Below are 16,964 nucleotides of genomic sequence, written 5' to 3'. Positions count from 1 at the left end.
GCAGAGCCTGATCCTTCCTTAGACATGCTCAGTGGCCTGGTGGGATGCTATGTGTGATAGAAAGCAAGACAGAAACTAGCTTCCCTCGACTCCTCACTCTGTAAGCTTACTCTAGAATGTGATGGATATTACTGTTCTTCTCTTGCACAGTTACGCATTATAACATGCTTTGAGTGAAAGTTTGCAAATTAAGAAGAGTATCTTTAACAAAGCAAAAATGCTACTGGTGGGCCAATTATACATACAGACTATATGTTTTCACATTTCAGGGCAGGTACCACCTACAAAGTAAATGTTTTTGGAATGTTTGATGGAGGAGAAAGCTCACCACTTGTTGGACAAGAAATGACAACCCTTTCTGACACAACTGTAATGCCAGTTTTATCTTCTGGTAAGAAGCTGAGTTACATTTCCCTGGGAAACCTCAGTATTATGAAATTATTTCAAATATTCATTGTTAGGTTAATCATACAATGAAAAGTGACTATAAAAATTTTACTCTAAAATTTATTTAAATAATTTACATACTTAAAATTTTCCTCCAAAATCCAGCTAAGCATACTTTTTATAATATAGTTTTAAGGCTTTGCTTGTCAACATTGCGTTGATTACAAATTACTATGTTATTTAAAGATGAGTTGTATGATAGGTCGATAATGTACATTTTCTCTCTTCTTAATGACCAAAAGGCAGTTTTATTTTGTTAAAATAATGGCAGAAATGACTTATCTGGGCTGAGCAAGTAGAGTTGGGTTACATTATTAGGTGGGAACCACAACTTGGGAAGGAAAATGGTAACATAAACCCTTTAGACATTTTTGGAATTGCCACGATCACAGCTTTCAGGTACATGAAGCTAGTTTTGAACATTCTTAGAGGTGCAAGTAGTGGGTAGAATTTACTTCTAAATATTTTCCATCATTTGCTAAAAAAAAAAAAAAAAAGAGTACATCTGGGCCCTTTAAGAGCAGGCTTGCGAAAGCTTAGGTGCTTGGAACGGTATTTGGGAATCCGCAATCCTGACTTCGTGTATGATACACGATGACAACTTTGCACTGTGATGAGCATTGCGTAGTTTCCCCCCAGTGACTTCTTTTTGTAATATAAAGATCAGATGCTAACATGGCAAGAGGTGGGAAAAATCATAGCTGGTAATGTAGGCTCCTGGAAAAGAGCATTTGAAATATGGTGTGGACAAATAAAGTGTCAGATCTTGCTATTTTGCTTTAATGTTCTGTTGTTTCTCCTATGATGATATTAACTGACTTGTATTTTTATTTTGTAGCTTGTGCACTGAGGATATTGGGATTATTCTCTTTCCAAAGCACCCTAGCTTTGTATCAGTGTTTGTGCCTGTTGTCTCTATAGCTCTCAATTTGTGTATTTGTTTGCCTACTTTTTCTAAATTGTCTTTCTTCTCTCTTGATTTTTTTTAAATGTGCAGACTTTACCACCTGTGTTTGCTCAATTATTATGCATAGCAGATAATTAAGTAGTTAATAACTATATAATAGCTATCGGGTTTTAAAACAATAATCCTTACTTTAAAAAGGTTTAATTTTAAGAGTTATGTTCCTAATCTTTCATAATATATACAGTAGTTATGTGGGAGCTTAATTATTTTAAAAGATTTTTTGGCTCACTGAAACCTTTTCTAGCTTACACAATTTATCAGTTCATCTCATACTTGTAGGCTAATGACCACTGAATATTATAGAAAAATGCAAATCTAATCTTCAGGTCACTTTAAAATGTTATTAAAATTATTAATGCCTTGTAGTTAGATGACTGTACATTCTCATTTATTTCAGCTCTTGAGTTTGTGAGCCCATTCAAATTTATGATGATGGTTGAATTTAAGTCTCCAGGGTCTACAACTGTGGCCAGGAAATATAGTCAGAGATGAAGGAAAAATTTGCCACTGAAATAATCATAAGTGGAATTGATGATTCTTACGACTGTTTTTGAGGTTAATAAATCACATGGACACATTTTCAGTGTCTCAAATTCCAAAGCTAGAAAACTGAAAGTTAGGCAACACTGAGCATCCAGGGGTGGCGGAGGTGTGGCTAGGAAGTAACCCCGCTGAGAATTTGCCTCTTACTCTGCCATGTCTCACAATTGCCATGTCAGGGATGGAGTGTCTCACCAGAGCTGAAGCAGACATTATGTTGCTGGTGGACGGATCGTGGAGCATCGGCCGGGCAAATTTCAGAACTGTGAGGAATTTCATTTCTCGTATTGTGGAGGTCTTTGAGATTGGCCCGAAAAGAGTACAAATTGGTAGGTCCAATGATACTGAAGACATTTAGACATTTTCATTATGCTCTTTTCTATCTGCTAATGCCAATGGTGTTATTTTAGGCCTTGCTCAATATAGTGGGGACCCCAGAACAGAATGGCAGTTAAATACTCACAGAGACAAGAAGAGTTTGTTGCAAGCTGTGGCAAACTTACCGTACAAAGGAGGCAATACGCTCACAGGTGAGTCAAGATGGTGCAGTTGAATTTTGGCTCCTGCTTTTGGTCAAAGCTTGTGGCTAAATAATGATGTGATTCTCTTTTTAAAATCCTACTAGGCATGGCTTTGCATTTCATTCTCCAACAGAGCTTCAGAACCCAAGCTGGAATGAGGCCTAGAGCTAGAAAAATTGGCATCCTTATCACTGACGGAAAGTCACAAGATGATGTTGAGGCACCTGCAAAGAAACTCAAGGATGAAGGCGTAGAGCTGTTTGCTGTTGGTAAGCACTGGAAAGGCTAGCGACGCTCTCGGCCTTGCAAAAGCGGAGGATATTTTTGTAGTTAAAGATATTTTCCGAAGCGTGAAAAAAAAGCCACATTTTCTCCATCACATAATTTATGAAAGTCATGTGCCAGGGAGTTAATTCATTTTCTCCTTGTGATGAGACAAAATTACATGTCTTCCTGAAAGAAAGCAGTGGCTCAAGGGGACAAATGTACTCTTAACAGGATTCTAGAAAATTCCTCTTTGACTTTCCATGGCACCGTGTTTAGTTTTGATATCCAGCACTTTACTTTTCAGAAAAAAACATCGAAGAGGCACTTTTTGGTGAAAAATTGATGCTAGAAGCATTTAGAAGTAGTTAATTCATAATAGCCTTCAGTTTATATTATTTTATGTTTCTTTTTTATAAGTATAGGTAGGTAATCTTTTTATTATTGAGGAAAATTATACATATGTTCTAGTTGTAGCATGTATAATTTTCATTTCATTCTATTATTTTTTCTTTTAATTAGTATATATCCATTTTTTTTTTGAGGTATTAAAAATGCGGATGAGCTTGAATTAAGGATGATTGGAACGGATCCTGATGAGATCCATGTATACAATGTGGCAGATTTTGAGTCCCTCTCCAAGATCGTGGAGGACCTCACCACCAACCTGTGTAACAGTGTCAAGGGCCCAGGTAAGGTCAGCCCAGGGTTTCCATCCTTAGCACTGTAATATTTTGGACCCAATAATTCTTGTTTTTGATGTGGGGAGGGGACTCTTTTGTGCATTGTGAGATGTTTAGTAGCATTCCTGTGCTCTGCCCACTGGAAGCCCAGGAGCCATCCCCTAATTGTCACAACTAAAAATATCTTTAGAATTTCCCTAACGTCTGCTGAGGAGAATACTGCCCCCAACTGAGAATCGTTGGTTTAATCCCTGATTTGTTCCTGATGGCGTCAAACTAGAAATGATTTCTAGCTTCTTTGAGGATACTTTTAGTTATACGTTCCTGCTCGCACGTGAACACACACACACACACACACACACACACACACACAGATGCTTTATTTCCTAGTGTATACATATTCTCGTGTAAAACATCTTTGCTCTATAATTATCGAGTTTCTATTAAATGGCTGTTCCCAGATTTTGTTTTCTAAAATTTGGTAACATTTTTTCCATTAGAAATGAAAGAGGGGTCTTATATATGATTTGCTTTGCCTCCGCTATAGATTTGATACTTTGCACTTATAACTCTTAAATGTACAGAGACATTATAATTTTAGAGTGTGGACTTTTAGAAATGATATAATCTGTCTTTACCTGTGAAGAAACAGGCTTAAAGAAATTAAATTGCTCAGGGTCAAATGGTTAAAGATATTTGTAGAGGTCTTTGAAAAGAAGTAGGTATTGATAAGGAACTAAGATTTAGAAATAAAGTTATGGAACTGAATTTGTTGTGACAAAGGGTAGAGCAAAATGATTATTCTCCATATAAATCACAGGACAAAACACAGTGAGCACCAAAATTGAAGGGCTTTGGAAAATTAATGACATTATATGATAAAAGAGTATTTTAACTACTTGTAATGCAATGTAGATTATGGTAAAGATGATCTTTTATTAATTTGTTCTGGTTTTGGAAAAATTGGAATGAATTTAACAAATAATGTGGTAAATGGTTCACATCCCTCGGGCGCTGGGGATACGTTTATTTGACTGTTCCTTCTTGAGTTTCTAGCTACAAACTTTTGCAGATTTTCTTTTTGGATTTTGAACAACAGACTGACCTTTTCCCTGGAGAAATGGACCAGCCAGGAAGCCAGAATTTGTAGGCTTCTGGCTCTGGATTAGCAAGAGAGAGTTGTAGTTTTATTTAGTTGGAGAGAGCTTTGAGTAGGGATGAAAACATCTTTTATCTATTTTCCTTTATTTTTTTTTTTGTCAACTATGTAATAGTTGCATTCATTCTAGTTTCCCAGACAGTAAAATTGCTTGATAATTTTGTAGGCTTGATTATGACCCAAGTACAATAAAGGTTAGGATACTAAGAATGGAAATGCTTTCTCCAGCTTTGGCTTGCAAAGAAAGTAGAAAGAATTTATGTGAGAGTGATTTGCCATGCTTGTGGGGTCACTGGATTAATTCTCTTTAAATTTTTATTTGGCACATCTTTTTAGTGGTCATATGGATCTTAATATTTCTATATTCATTGATATTTATTCCAGATATTGTTCTGCGCTTGTCATTTCACTTATATCTACTCACAGAGAGCACAATCACAGTATGATATTAATAAAATTTTAAAACCTTGTTGTTTTTTCTCTCTCTTGAGTACAAAAGTGGTTAGTTTCTCTTACTACTGAGCTAGGTCCTATAGGGGAACCAAACATGAGTAAGAAACCAATTCTGTTGTCACAGAGTGCAACCTGTAGTTAAGGAGATAAGACATGAATACAAATAAAATGATGATGAGGGTAGTGACCTTGGGTGGTGCTGATAGTGATAATGACAATGGAACTGTCAGATCCCAAGTCCTTAGCTATTGATTAAAAATTAAGATTTATGTTGATTATAATTATTAAATTTATTAGATTATAAATTGATTACAAGGCTAAAGAGGGGAGAAAGTACCAAAGGATGATTCAGAGGTTTTGAGACTAAGCGACTGGGAAACTGGTGGTGCCATGAGGAAGAGTGGGACCAAGTTCAGTGAAAGAAAATGAGCTCAGGTTTGAATTTCCTGAGGCTGAAGACACTCTAGTCACCCATTCAGGGACACCTTATGGGCAATGGGCCTCTGTAATGATTTACTGCAGCCATTTAGCATGTGAAAGGATGTGTGTAGAAGCTTAATTTGGAAGCTAATACTGTTCCATTCTAATTTCAAATTTCATCACCTTGATGCAATAGTGACAAAAGTGTATGTACTTTATTCCCACGTGTAGGTGACCTGGAATCGCCTTCTAACCTAGTTATTTCTGAGCTGACTCACCGTTCTTTCAGAGTGAGCTGGACACCGCCTACTGACAGTGTGGATAGATATAAGGTGGAATACTACCCAATTTCTGGAGGGAAACGCCAAGAAGTGAGTAGCCAGCACCTACAGTCCACTCTTCCTGATGTGCAGGCCGGGTCCTCCTCATGAGGGCTCTGAGAAAAGCGCTGGGTGAGGAGCGAGGAGGGCGCAGAGTGGTGCAGGCCTGAGTCAGCAGTGCTGCTTGCTCTTTCTCACTGGGCAAGCACTTCCATTTGGGCTTAATGAAAGGCAAAGAGCTTTGCTTAACGTCTTATGGTGTCCAAGAATTGATGAATATCAATATGATTTTTAATTAAAATTTAATTAGAGGATACTTGATTGGTTCACGAGTTTATACTCAGATCATAGAGTTGGAAGGGAACATTAAAAATGATCTAGTTTTACCCACTCATTTTACAAATATGGAAACAACAGCTGGGAGAATAAATTATATGGATTGTCTAAGATTGTAATCTAGTAGTTTGCAAAAACAAAAGACCATGGTCTTACTGAAATATAATTTCTAAGCTCATTGCAATTAACTACTTTATAGTAGAAAAGAGGGAATTGATTGTAATACTTGGTTATTGTTTAAAATTTTCTCCCCTAGTTTTACGTGAGCCGACTGGAAAGTAGCACAGTACTGAAAGATCTGAAGCCTGAAATCGAGTATGTTGTGAATGTGTATTCTGTAGTAGAAGATGAATATAGTGAGCCTTTGAAGGGCACAGAAAAAACCTGTAAGTCTGATTAAAAATAAAATTTTGTTGTTTTGTTTTTTTAAGACAAAGAGGTGTCAGTCTTCCAAATCGTTCCTTAAGTCAGTATCCATTCAACAAATATACTGAGTGCATTCTTTGTGTAAATGCTCAATAAATATTCAGTGGTTTTCTGCTCTTACGGGCTGCTCCTGCCATCATGAGACCCATCGGTGGAATGGCTAGTCATAGCCGTTGATATTGTCGAGGGCAACGTACCTTTCATAGAGTTATTCACTTCTTAAGGAAAGATACCATGTAGGAGGGGGACTAAGATTAGGAAGAGAAGCTATACAGAGATGATCTGTTTTCATTCTGTTGATGGGTAGATCTTTCTGTTGGCAATGAGATCTCCCCATTTTCCCCCCCTGGCCTTTGGCCTTTGGCCTCTACTAGAGAAGTTCTAATAGCATTGACATTGAGTAGAGCTTTTAAGAGAGATGTTCCTCATTTCTATACCTGGTAAGGCTTTTGAGATCGTATGAAAATACTCTTTCCTTCTCCCATCTTCTTGGCTGGCCTCCAGGGGAAAGGGAGGCCACTTACAAGGGAAGGGAGTGCATATCACTCTCCAACGCAAAAATCAACTCTACTTACTGCACAGTTCCTTAGGCCTTTATCCCTTCTCTTATTTCCTTTCATATTAGACCACAGGAGATGGGAAATAATGTATTTCATAATAGGCAGGATTAATTTGATAATTCCTTAAAAATTTAAACTCAATCTTTGGACAAAAAAATAGAAAGCTCTATGGATTTTAAGTGAAGAGGAAACTGTAAACCTTTTACTTTGCCTCATGGGCTTGACTTCAAAAAGTCCATAAATCCCCCAAGTTCCAGTTATTAATATGACACTCTCAGCTATTTTTTTTTCTAAGAAAGGTGAAATAAAATACTATGTTGGTTACTTATGTATGAAATTCTGTGATTGAAGAATGGAAATAGTCAAATTAGAGATGTTCCAGGAAAAGAGATTAAAATCTCAGGAAGTTGGTATCTATTTTCGTTTCCTATGGACTCACTGGATTGTTATTTGAAATTTAAACTTTCTTCCTGCTACGAAATAGTTGTAACATACAGTCCTGAGTGTGAGGTAGCAATGAACAATGAGATTGAGGTTTTGGTGGGAATGGAACGGATGATATTAACTCTCATTGATTGCTCACAGCAACCCATTCTCTATTTAGCATATACAAATACCAATAAATAAGTAGGAAACAGCAATTAAAAAATGAGCAGAATGACAGGAATTAGCTGATGTCTGCTTTTGCATTCCAACAGTGCCTGTCCCTGTAGTCAGCCTGAATATTTATGATGTTGGCTCTACCACCATGCATGTGCAGTGGCAGCCAGTGGGAGGGGCTACTGGTTACACTGTGACATTCGAACCCATCAACGCCACAGAACCAACAAAACCCAAAGAGGTGGGAGATACTTGTTTCTTTTTCATTGGGCCTTCCTGAGACTTCACAGTTTTAGAGTCCTTATTAACTGCCGTTAATTATTAACTCACTTATACCTTTACACATGAAACAGAAAAATAGAAAATTAGATTTGTGGGCTATGATACATTTTAGAAAACATTGGCATGAAAAAGAAAATGCAGTTCAGAAAAATTAAGAATAAAAGTTGCGTTATAATCAATGGGCTGTAGTAATTGGCTGTTCCTAGTAAGGGGAAATGTTTGATTTGAATGTCTGATTTCCTCTCGGCATGTCCATGTGCAGATGCGTGTGGGGCCAGCAGTCAATGATGTGCAGCTGACTGACCTCTTTCCCAACACCGAGTACAAGGTCACGGTCCAGGCCTCCCTGCATGACCTCACTAGCGACCCTGTCACTGCTCGGGAAGTCACCTGTAAGACACTGCTAATTTTGCTTCTTTCCTATTGCTGTATAATAAAAGTTCTTTAGGATTTTTCTTTTACCCAGTGATACTAACCATAATTTGACTATTTGTGCATAAGTTATAGGGTTATTACTTATGGCAATCAAATTTGAGAATTAAGATTAATTCTAGACTTATGGCAGTATCTTAGATTGATTCTAGCATTTACTCCCCCCCCCCCCCCATTTAGCATGCCTGATACTGAGATGTATCTTATAATCAGTGTTGTCTTAAAATTGTTCTTATCCAGATGTCTATCAAGGCACAGAACATAAAACAATGGTACATCTTACAACTGATGTTGTTATAGATCCATGAAATACAGTTGGTGAGAATGGAATGTTGGCTGAGTGTGGTTTTGGAGGAAGATATTCCGTTTAAGATCAAGATGTTCCAAATTTTTATCAAAGTAGAAACTCTATGGCACATATGAATAAGTTTCAATTAAGTGAATTAATCAACTCAATCCAAAAACATATTCATCACCTATTACACTCCAATCACTGTGCTAGGGGATGCACCAATAATAATACAAAGCAGCACAGAGTGCATGGATTCCTTCCTGGTTTGCACTTCTCTTGTGTGTGTTGATCAGCCCTTTTTGTGTTTCCTGTTTGTTTCACTATCACTTTTCTTGAAAAGTGACAATGATTACACTTAGGGCCTGTGCCTGACCTAGCTGGGAGTTTGGTTTCATGCTTGTTGAGGTGAGCATGCTGGGATAGATGATTGGCTTAAATTTGGTGTGTTTTGGCCTACATTCCTAGGGAAATAAAGAAGTTGGAAGGAATCTTCAAGGGGAAAGGGGCCTGAGACAGAAGCATGATGGGGCAGAAAAGAGAAAGAGCCCCTGCTGGGTAGGGCCATATAATTCATGGACAAAAAAATAATCCTCATTTATGTGCTAGATCCTGTTTGGAGCTGGTGGTTTCATGGAAATGAGTTAGTGGCAGATGGAAAGAGTTGGGAGCCAGCCAGGGATGAAGACGTATTCTGAGGGACCTGGGAAGAAAGATCCATAGTGGGGTGGAAGACAAATGTGGCCATGGATTGGGATATAGGGCTGGACTTTAACAGTGGAGGAAGGGAGCACAGATAAATAAAAACATTGAAGGGATGGAGGTGCGGAATGGAGGTGGCAAGAGAGATTCAGGAAGAGAGATGTAGAGTTTCAATGAGAGACAAAGGAAATTGGTTAAATGGGCAGCTAGAAAGAGTGAGACATGTTCATATAACAAAAGAAAACCTCTTCATTAGTGATCCTCCTCCCTGTTCCTTTTAAGGTAAAACTTCGTTTGACTTGGTAAAAATTTATATTTTGTATTTTCTTCTAACCATTTAGGCTTCTGTGGATGTTCTTATCAGCTTATTGGATGCTTGCTTTTGGCCCATCTTCATTCTTCACCCCCTAACCAGTTGTTTTTCTATCACATTCTTACGGGAGCTTGACTCTTTTGATTTTGTTTTTAATCTTAATCAATTTAAATAGTTGGCAAAGAAACATTAGCGATACATTTATGGGGAATTATGATTTATTATAGCTGAGCAGCAACTAAGAGCTTATTGAAATAGAGTAGAAGAAATTGACATGTAAATGAGAAGTAAAGTTGTCATAAAAATTTTAATTTATTCTATTTTTTAAAAGCCTTCTTAAGAATAATTCAGCTCTACCTGGTAGAATCATAGTACTTTTATCATTGTAACAATTTTTTTTTTTTTTAGTTATTTTGCCACACACCTTTAAGTTTTCTCCAAACAACTTCTTGAAAGCTTGTGTGGATTCTTTAAAGTCTTGTGGTTGAGAATCACATCTGGACCTAATTTCTCATGTATCTCCAGTGCCTTTACCCAAACCTCGAGATTTGAAGCTCACAGACGTGACCCACAGCACCATGAATATCTCCTGGGAGCCTGCGCCTGGAAAAGTGCGTAAATACATCGTTCGCTACAAAACACCAGAAGAGGAACTCAAACAGGTAGGCTGGAGGTTAGAGCAGGCTTGGAGTTATTTGTTTTCCTAGGAGGTTTAACAAAAGAGCCTAAACAATATAGTTAACAGCATGTTTTGAATATTGTCTTTTTATTAATATAGTATTGAAAAAATTGTTATATTAATAAAGCACTTTTTGAATATTGATAATATATTGGACTGTCTTCCATTTTATAATTTCTATCTTATTGTTTTTCTATTAGCCACTGTCACTAATTCACCTTCTAGATACTTAACTGGTGTGTGTGGAGTTGGGATGGGGTGGGGGAGAAAGTACATTCTTGATGTATGTTGGCCGTTTTCTCTGGGAAAGTTGCATTAGTTATCAAATATTTTTTGACATCTGACTATATGTATCATGGGTAACAAAATATAAGCACCTTTGCCCTTAATTATTATATAATAATAATCTCAAAAATATCACCCAATCTAGAGAGTTATACAATCTAGATGGTATTTCCTTTTCATCTAGATGCCTTATATGGTGCTCTGCATTCTATGATTTACTAAAAAATATCAATAATGTTTCTAAAAATAAAAGCTAGCAACAGGATGTCGGGGAGTTTGTCAGATAACAGGAAGATAAGACAATTGGAAAGGACAGAGAGAAAGGATGAATATGTTGTTAGAGGAATGTCATTTTGACAGTGAATGCTTTTGAGTAAATGTTGGGGTGTAGAGCTGTTTCCATGACAACCTGATTCAAAGTGGGAGAAAACTGAGTTTCTGGACTCATGCAAATTGGAAAACGTTGCTTTTTTTGGTACTACTATTCTTATGTTCTTGTGCCGAGAGGTTCAGTTAACAACAGAGAGATGTCAAAACTCAACCCTTTGTAAAAATAGCTCCATTGCTCCATTATAGGTAGAGGTGGACAGGTCACGGACCAGCACCCCTCTCAAAGACCTCACCTCACAAACCCTGTACACAGTCAGCGTTTCTGCCGTGTATGATGAAGGGGAGTCTCCCCCAGTGACTGCTCAAGAAAAGACCCGTGAGTTGTGATCATGCTTTATTGGGTCATTGCATTTCTTAATGCTATTTTTGCCAGTATTTAATAATGTTTGCATTCGTAGGTTGTTTTTCATTTATTTTCTTCTCCTCTTTTACCTTTATGTCTATTTCTTTTATAATTTTTATCCTACTGTTATTCTATTAGCCACTGTCACTAATTCATCTTCTAGATACTTAACTGGTATGTGTGGAGTTGGGATGGGGTGGGGGAGAAAGTACATTTTTGGTGTATGTTGGATGTTTTCTCTGGGAAAGTTGCATTAGTTATCAGATATTTTTGACATTTTACTATATGTAAAGGGCTAGCATGGGTAACAAAATATAATCACCTTTGCCTTTAATAATTCATGATTTTGTTGTGGAGATAAAGTTAGTTAACAATACATGGGATCATGTAAGGAAGGTGAGGTATGTGGCCCTCAGATTGTATGCATTCAGATTTCAGAGGAAGGGTAGACTTCCACAGTGGGAAGGTGGGGAGATACAGAACACCCTGCCTCATCCCTCCTTCCCAGCTCCATTCTGTTGCTTCTTCCAGGGACCCCAGTTTCTCTCCCTCTCCTGGTACTTTCATAACATTTAACTCAATTATTATTGCCTGTCGGTCTTTTTTATCTATTGTATTTTCCCTTTGCTTCTTCCTAATGGAGGTAGAGACATATTTATTTCGTTCTACTTTGTATCTTCAGTGCCTGGCGCAGTGCTCAGTCCACAATTTCCTAATTAAATAGTAGTTAAGAAATTCTGGCTAGAGCCAGCAGTGTTCCGATGAAATGTAATGGGAGTCACACATGTAATTCCAAATTTTCTAGTAACCACATTAAAAAAGGTAAAAAGAGGCAAATATAATTTATTTTATTTTATTTTAATTTAATTTAATTTTTTAAAATGTATCTTTATTGATTTCAGAGAGAGGAAAGGAGAGGGAGAGAGAGACATAGAAACATCAATGATGAGAGAGTTTTCATTGATTAGCTGCCTCCTGCACACCCCCACTGGGGATGGAGTCTGCAACCCAGGCATGTGCCCTGACTGGGAATCGAACCGTGATCTCCTGGATCCTAGGTCAATGCTCAACCACTGAGCCATGCCCAGCCAGGGGCAAATATAATTAATTTTAATACTGTGTTTTATTCAACCCAATAAATCCAAAATATTATTATTTCAACATGTATCAGTATAATTATTGATATATTTCACATTTTTTAATCATAAGTCTTCAAAATCCAGGATGTATTAATTTTACACTCACAGCATATCTCCGTTTGGACTAGCCACATTTCAGGTACTCAACAGCTACTTGTGGTTCTCATAGTGGATAGCACAGGTCAAGAGAATGTAAGTGACTTGCCTGCCTCATCCAGTCATCTAGCGGTAGGGTCAGGGCTATAGTCGATAACTTTTACTTCCTGTACAGTAACTCCCTCACCAGAGGCTCAAAAGTTTCTCTTTTAGTGCCCAGCTGTCTGTACATGGTCAGGGCACCTTGTGAAATGTCACAGCCTGCTGCTCCTGAACATCAGTGAGTCTCCACTTCTGCTATTTCCTTACCATGTGGGATCTCTTAGCAATTTCCGTTGCCTTCTTGACATCAGCGCTTACCTGGTAAGGGTAGTGGCCAGAGACAAAAACTGATGCATATGAGCAGACTGACAGCTTTGCTAAACCTAATGTGTAGTAAAGAGAAAAGTCAGGGGAAAAGGCTAGTGAAAGCAGGGAATTTAGCATATGAAGTTAATACTTTCAATATATGTTTTTAATCCTTAATAGTTCCTCATAACTCGTAGATCCACCCAAAGTGCACCCTTAACAGATGTTTTGACGGCAGTTGTGCTTGTGAAAGTGGCACCACTCTCTGTGTCTCAATGGGCCTTTTCATTGTAATTATAAGAAAAAACGTTCTGATGGCTCTGGGTTTTGTGGCGTTGGCTTTGGTTACCAGGAGATAGAGGACTAATTGACAGTGAAAGTTCAGGGTTTGGGGCAGACATTCCAAACTGCCTGTGCTGCAAACTAACCAGTGTGCCTGATGGATGGAGGGGATTTTCACAGGGACTGCCGCAGTCATCAGCACCCCACCGTTTTGCCTCTATTTGGATAGGGGCAGTTATAGTCTGCTTCATATTGTGTTTAAGGTTAGTGACCGCAGGAAAAGCTTATGAACGGATTACTAGGATCATAATATTTCATGGACCATGAAGGTGCACGCACTCTCTGATATTATACGCCAGACTTTCTGCTGTGTGTTCTGTGTGAAAGAGCCTATGGCTTTCATTAGATTATCAAAAAGTTTGAGATGCAAAGGATTAGGAACCACTGAATTAGAAAAGTATTACTAAATATTACCTTTTAAAAAATCACCATTTTAATAGAATATAATCAACTATAAAAAATAATAATCACCAATTATATCCATATAATACTTCCAGTTTTCAGAGCTCTCTTTTGCATTTATCTTTCAAATGAACTGAATTGGGGAGATATCTGCTTCTAAGCAATGTTTTCAGTCAGTTTTTCCATGTCCGTTAAAGTGAAACAAGGCAGTTTTATTATATTAAATTAATTTTGTAGATAACATTAAAAAAAATTAGTCCTGCCTTTTCTCATGACAGACATAGTGCCAGCCCCAACAAACCTAAAGATTACTGACGTAACAACAGAGAGCTTCAGAGCAACTTGGGATCACGCAGCTTCGGATGTGTCTCTCTACAGAGTAACCTGGGCGCCCTTCGGAAGCTCAGATAAGATGGAGGTAGTGTGAACTCTCTTTTCTCTCTATCTTTTTTTTTAGTAAGGATACGAAATCTTGTTTGAAATAGGTATGACCTCTGTTGCCAGAAAAGCATCCTTTCCTACTAGTGATATTTGAGTTCATGGCATGAATGAAAGCAGGAACATCTGGCTAAATAATGCCAACAAGCTGCCGTTGAGTGTATGATATACATGGTGACTTCATTTGTGTGAATCTGTTTTCTCTTCCTGTTTCCCTAAGACCATCTTAAATGGAGATGAGAATACTTTGGTGTTTGAAAACCTGAACCCGAACACTCTCTATGAAGTTTCCGTGACTGCCATCTACCCTGATGAGTCAGAAAGTGATGGTTTGAATGGCAGTGAGCGCACATGTAGGTGTTGAGCCTTCAGACCTTGTTATTTTAAAATTAATTTTAATCAAGAGCTATAGCTATATTAGTAATATTTTCCCAAATTCTTCTTTCAGTGCGTGTGGTACCCTTACCTACACCAGGTAAGAATTGAGTTTTCTGAATTGTATGCATTGACCAAATGATGAATGAATGAATGAATGAATGAATGAATGAATGAATGAAAAGTACCGTTAAATCCATTGCAGACAGGCCTTTTGCTTTTAAATTTTAAGTTGTTGATTGGGACCTATTTTAAATAAGACTTTGCTGAAAAAACTTTGCTTAGCTAATATTTGTTAAGGAGTTATTTAGGATTCAATGACCAATTTAGTTCTAAACCTAGAGGTATACAGCTCTATTGATTTCCTAGGGAACAGTGCATACTTTGTGGGGAGGCATTGTTCTGTGTGCTTACTATGATTCTCAACAATCTTCTTTCAGCTCCAAAAAGTGGCCCACGAAACCTTCAGGTGTACAACGCAACATCTAACAGCTTGACCGTTAAGTGGGATCCTGCTAGTGGTCGTGTGCAGAAATACAGAATCACCTACCAGCCTTCAACAGGCGAAGGCAGTGAACAAACGGTGATTTGTTTTGTAAAAACTGTCACTTGGACAAATTCTACCCTTTCCTCTTCAAACTTCTTTCACCCTCAGTATTTAGTTAGTTATACTTATTATTTTGAGAGATGCAAGATTTGCAGTATTGGATGGAAATATTTGACTCCATCTATGATAGAGACTCAGTGGACGTTTTCATGGGAGACGAGAGTTGCTTTTCACAGTAGCCTCACAGCACCAGACATGTGCCTCAGTGCATCCACATTTCCCTTAAAAACTATTCGAGTTGGATTATTCATGAATATATCTAGATTTTTGAGTCTGTTTAGATTTTCAATCCCTATCTTAATGAAGTGCTGAAAGTTCCCTAAATCTGCATTATTCTGTTTTTTTTTTCTGTTTTTGCATGTCATAAGGTATCTCTTAGATCTGGTGTTTCCAGATCTGCATGCCTGTTCACCTAATTTATACTATTTGTCATTTTTATATTTATCTAAATGGAGGTTCCTGAGAAAGATGGTAGGACTATAAGCTCAGCCTTCATCTTTTTTACCTTCCCAGTCTGTATTTAACAGAGTCCTTGTCCGTTCACCTTGCTGACTTTAGTGGTCTGTCTTTGAACTTTCTCCAGCTTTGTTTTTATGAGATGTGACTAGAACTGCACACGTTATTCTAGCTCACCAGGCACCATGATTGTTACACAGATGGGGGGATGCTTTTGGTGAGGTCCAGTATTTTGTTGACTTTTTGGAGGGCTATAATGTTTCCTCATGTAGCTTTAGAGAGATATGAGTCATTAACCTTCAAACATCTGACTCGCTGAGCTCTAACAAGAGGGTCATATGTCTTAGTTTAGAGGTGTTAGCAGAGGTAGATGTTGGCAGTGGTTAAAGTGGGTTTAGCTGACCCAGAAATCCTCCCCTCCCCACTGTGACTTTTGAGTTGGTCTTTTGAGGTTTCCATAGAACTTGACTTAGGTAGTTTGATACAATTGGATTGAAATATGTTTATTTGAGTTAAATAGGTTATCAGTAATAAACTATACACTAACTGGAATCATCTGGCTTTTATAAAAAGCAAGACACATTTGATAGATTGATATTTTAATGTCAGAAACAGAACTTCCTTTGTCTGTGCCAGGCCAGATTTAGGTAACACTGTGTAGCAAGATAAACTTGACCTTAATGTGTCTCTTAGCTGATGATCCCTTAAGGTTTGTTACTGTTAGGGATCTTTTCATTTCAATGCTAGTCCATCAGCTAATCAAAGGAATGAATCACTGGTGCTAGAATTATCTTGGAGAGCTGGAGAGAAGTAGGCAGACACCCTTCTGCTAACTCATAAGGCTAGTTCTATGAAGTAGATGTTTTCAAATTTGTTAAGTATCAACGGCTTGTACTGACATTGATACTTTTTCTCATCACCTAAATATTAAATTTATTAAAATTAGTCATTGTAGTTCAACTTGCTTCTGTTAGGATGATTACAGTGCTTCACCGAGGTTTCCTCTGGAATTGGAAGGATGGGTGCAATGTAGGAAACATCTGGACTGTGCTAGCACATCCAGCCATCCACATGTGCACTCATTGTGGGCAGCCTGCCATTTTCATGCGATTTTAATTAGTATGGCACAAACATCTGAATTCGGTAAACTGTTAACAAATCATACAAATTTTCTTTCAACAAGATAGCTAGATGGCCTTAAGCAATGAGTAAAAATACTGCAAACTCCGTAGTTGGAGGAAATTGAAAAAGCATCATACCACATGGAGACAACTGGGAACTCCGGCCTGAGTGTGTCCTGGCAAAGGGGCCCATCACGTAGTTTACACAGCTAATGCTCTTAGAGTGGCA

The 16,964-nt window shown here is 37.8% G+C and overlaps 1 protein-coding gene across 3 annotated transcripts in view; it reads left to right on the top strand.

Moving 5' to 3' along the window:
• Positions 1-16,964, top strand: part of COL12A1 (collagen type XII alpha 1 chain) — a 109,741-nt gene that overhangs the window by 42,035 nt on the left and 50,742 nt on the right. For 2 of the 3 annotated variants that reach the window (XM_081139997.1, XM_081139998.1), the window contains exons 17-31: positions 270-391; positions 2,134-2,283; positions 2,365-2,484; positions 2,580-2,744; positions 3,285-3,431; positions 5,686-5,825; positions 6,367-6,496; positions 7,795-7,937; positions 8,241-8,370; positions 10,240-10,376; positions 11,255-11,384; positions 14,017-14,156; positions 14,397-14,529; positions 14,625-14,651; positions 14,992-15,134. In XM_081139997.1, the coding sequence (XP_080996123.1) occupies positions 270-391; positions 2,134-2,283; positions 2,365-2,484; positions 2,580-2,744; positions 3,285-3,431; positions 5,686-5,825; positions 6,367-6,496; positions 7,795-7,937; positions 8,241-8,370; positions 10,240-10,376; positions 11,255-11,384; positions 14,017-14,156; positions 14,397-14,529; positions 14,625-14,651; positions 14,992-15,134 (1,957 nt within the window). The remainder of the gene's footprint in view (positions 1-269; positions 392-2,133; positions 2,284-2,364; positions 2,485-2,579; positions 2,745-3,284; positions 3,432-5,685; positions 5,826-6,366; positions 6,497-7,794; positions 7,938-8,240; positions 8,371-10,239; positions 10,377-11,254; positions 11,385-14,016; positions 14,157-14,396; positions 14,530-14,624; positions 14,652-14,991; positions 15,135-16,964) is intronic. The other variant, XM_081139999.1, reaches the window with a different exon arrangement.

The sequence above is a fragment of the Miniopterus schreibersii genome, assembly GCF_964146895.1.
Source record: "Miniopterus schreibersii genome assembly, chromosome: 6".
NCBI lineage: Eukaryota > Metazoa > Chordata > Mammalia > Chiroptera > Miniopteridae > Miniopterus > Miniopterus schreibersii.
This window is presented reverse-complemented; position numbering and strand designations above follow the sequence as displayed.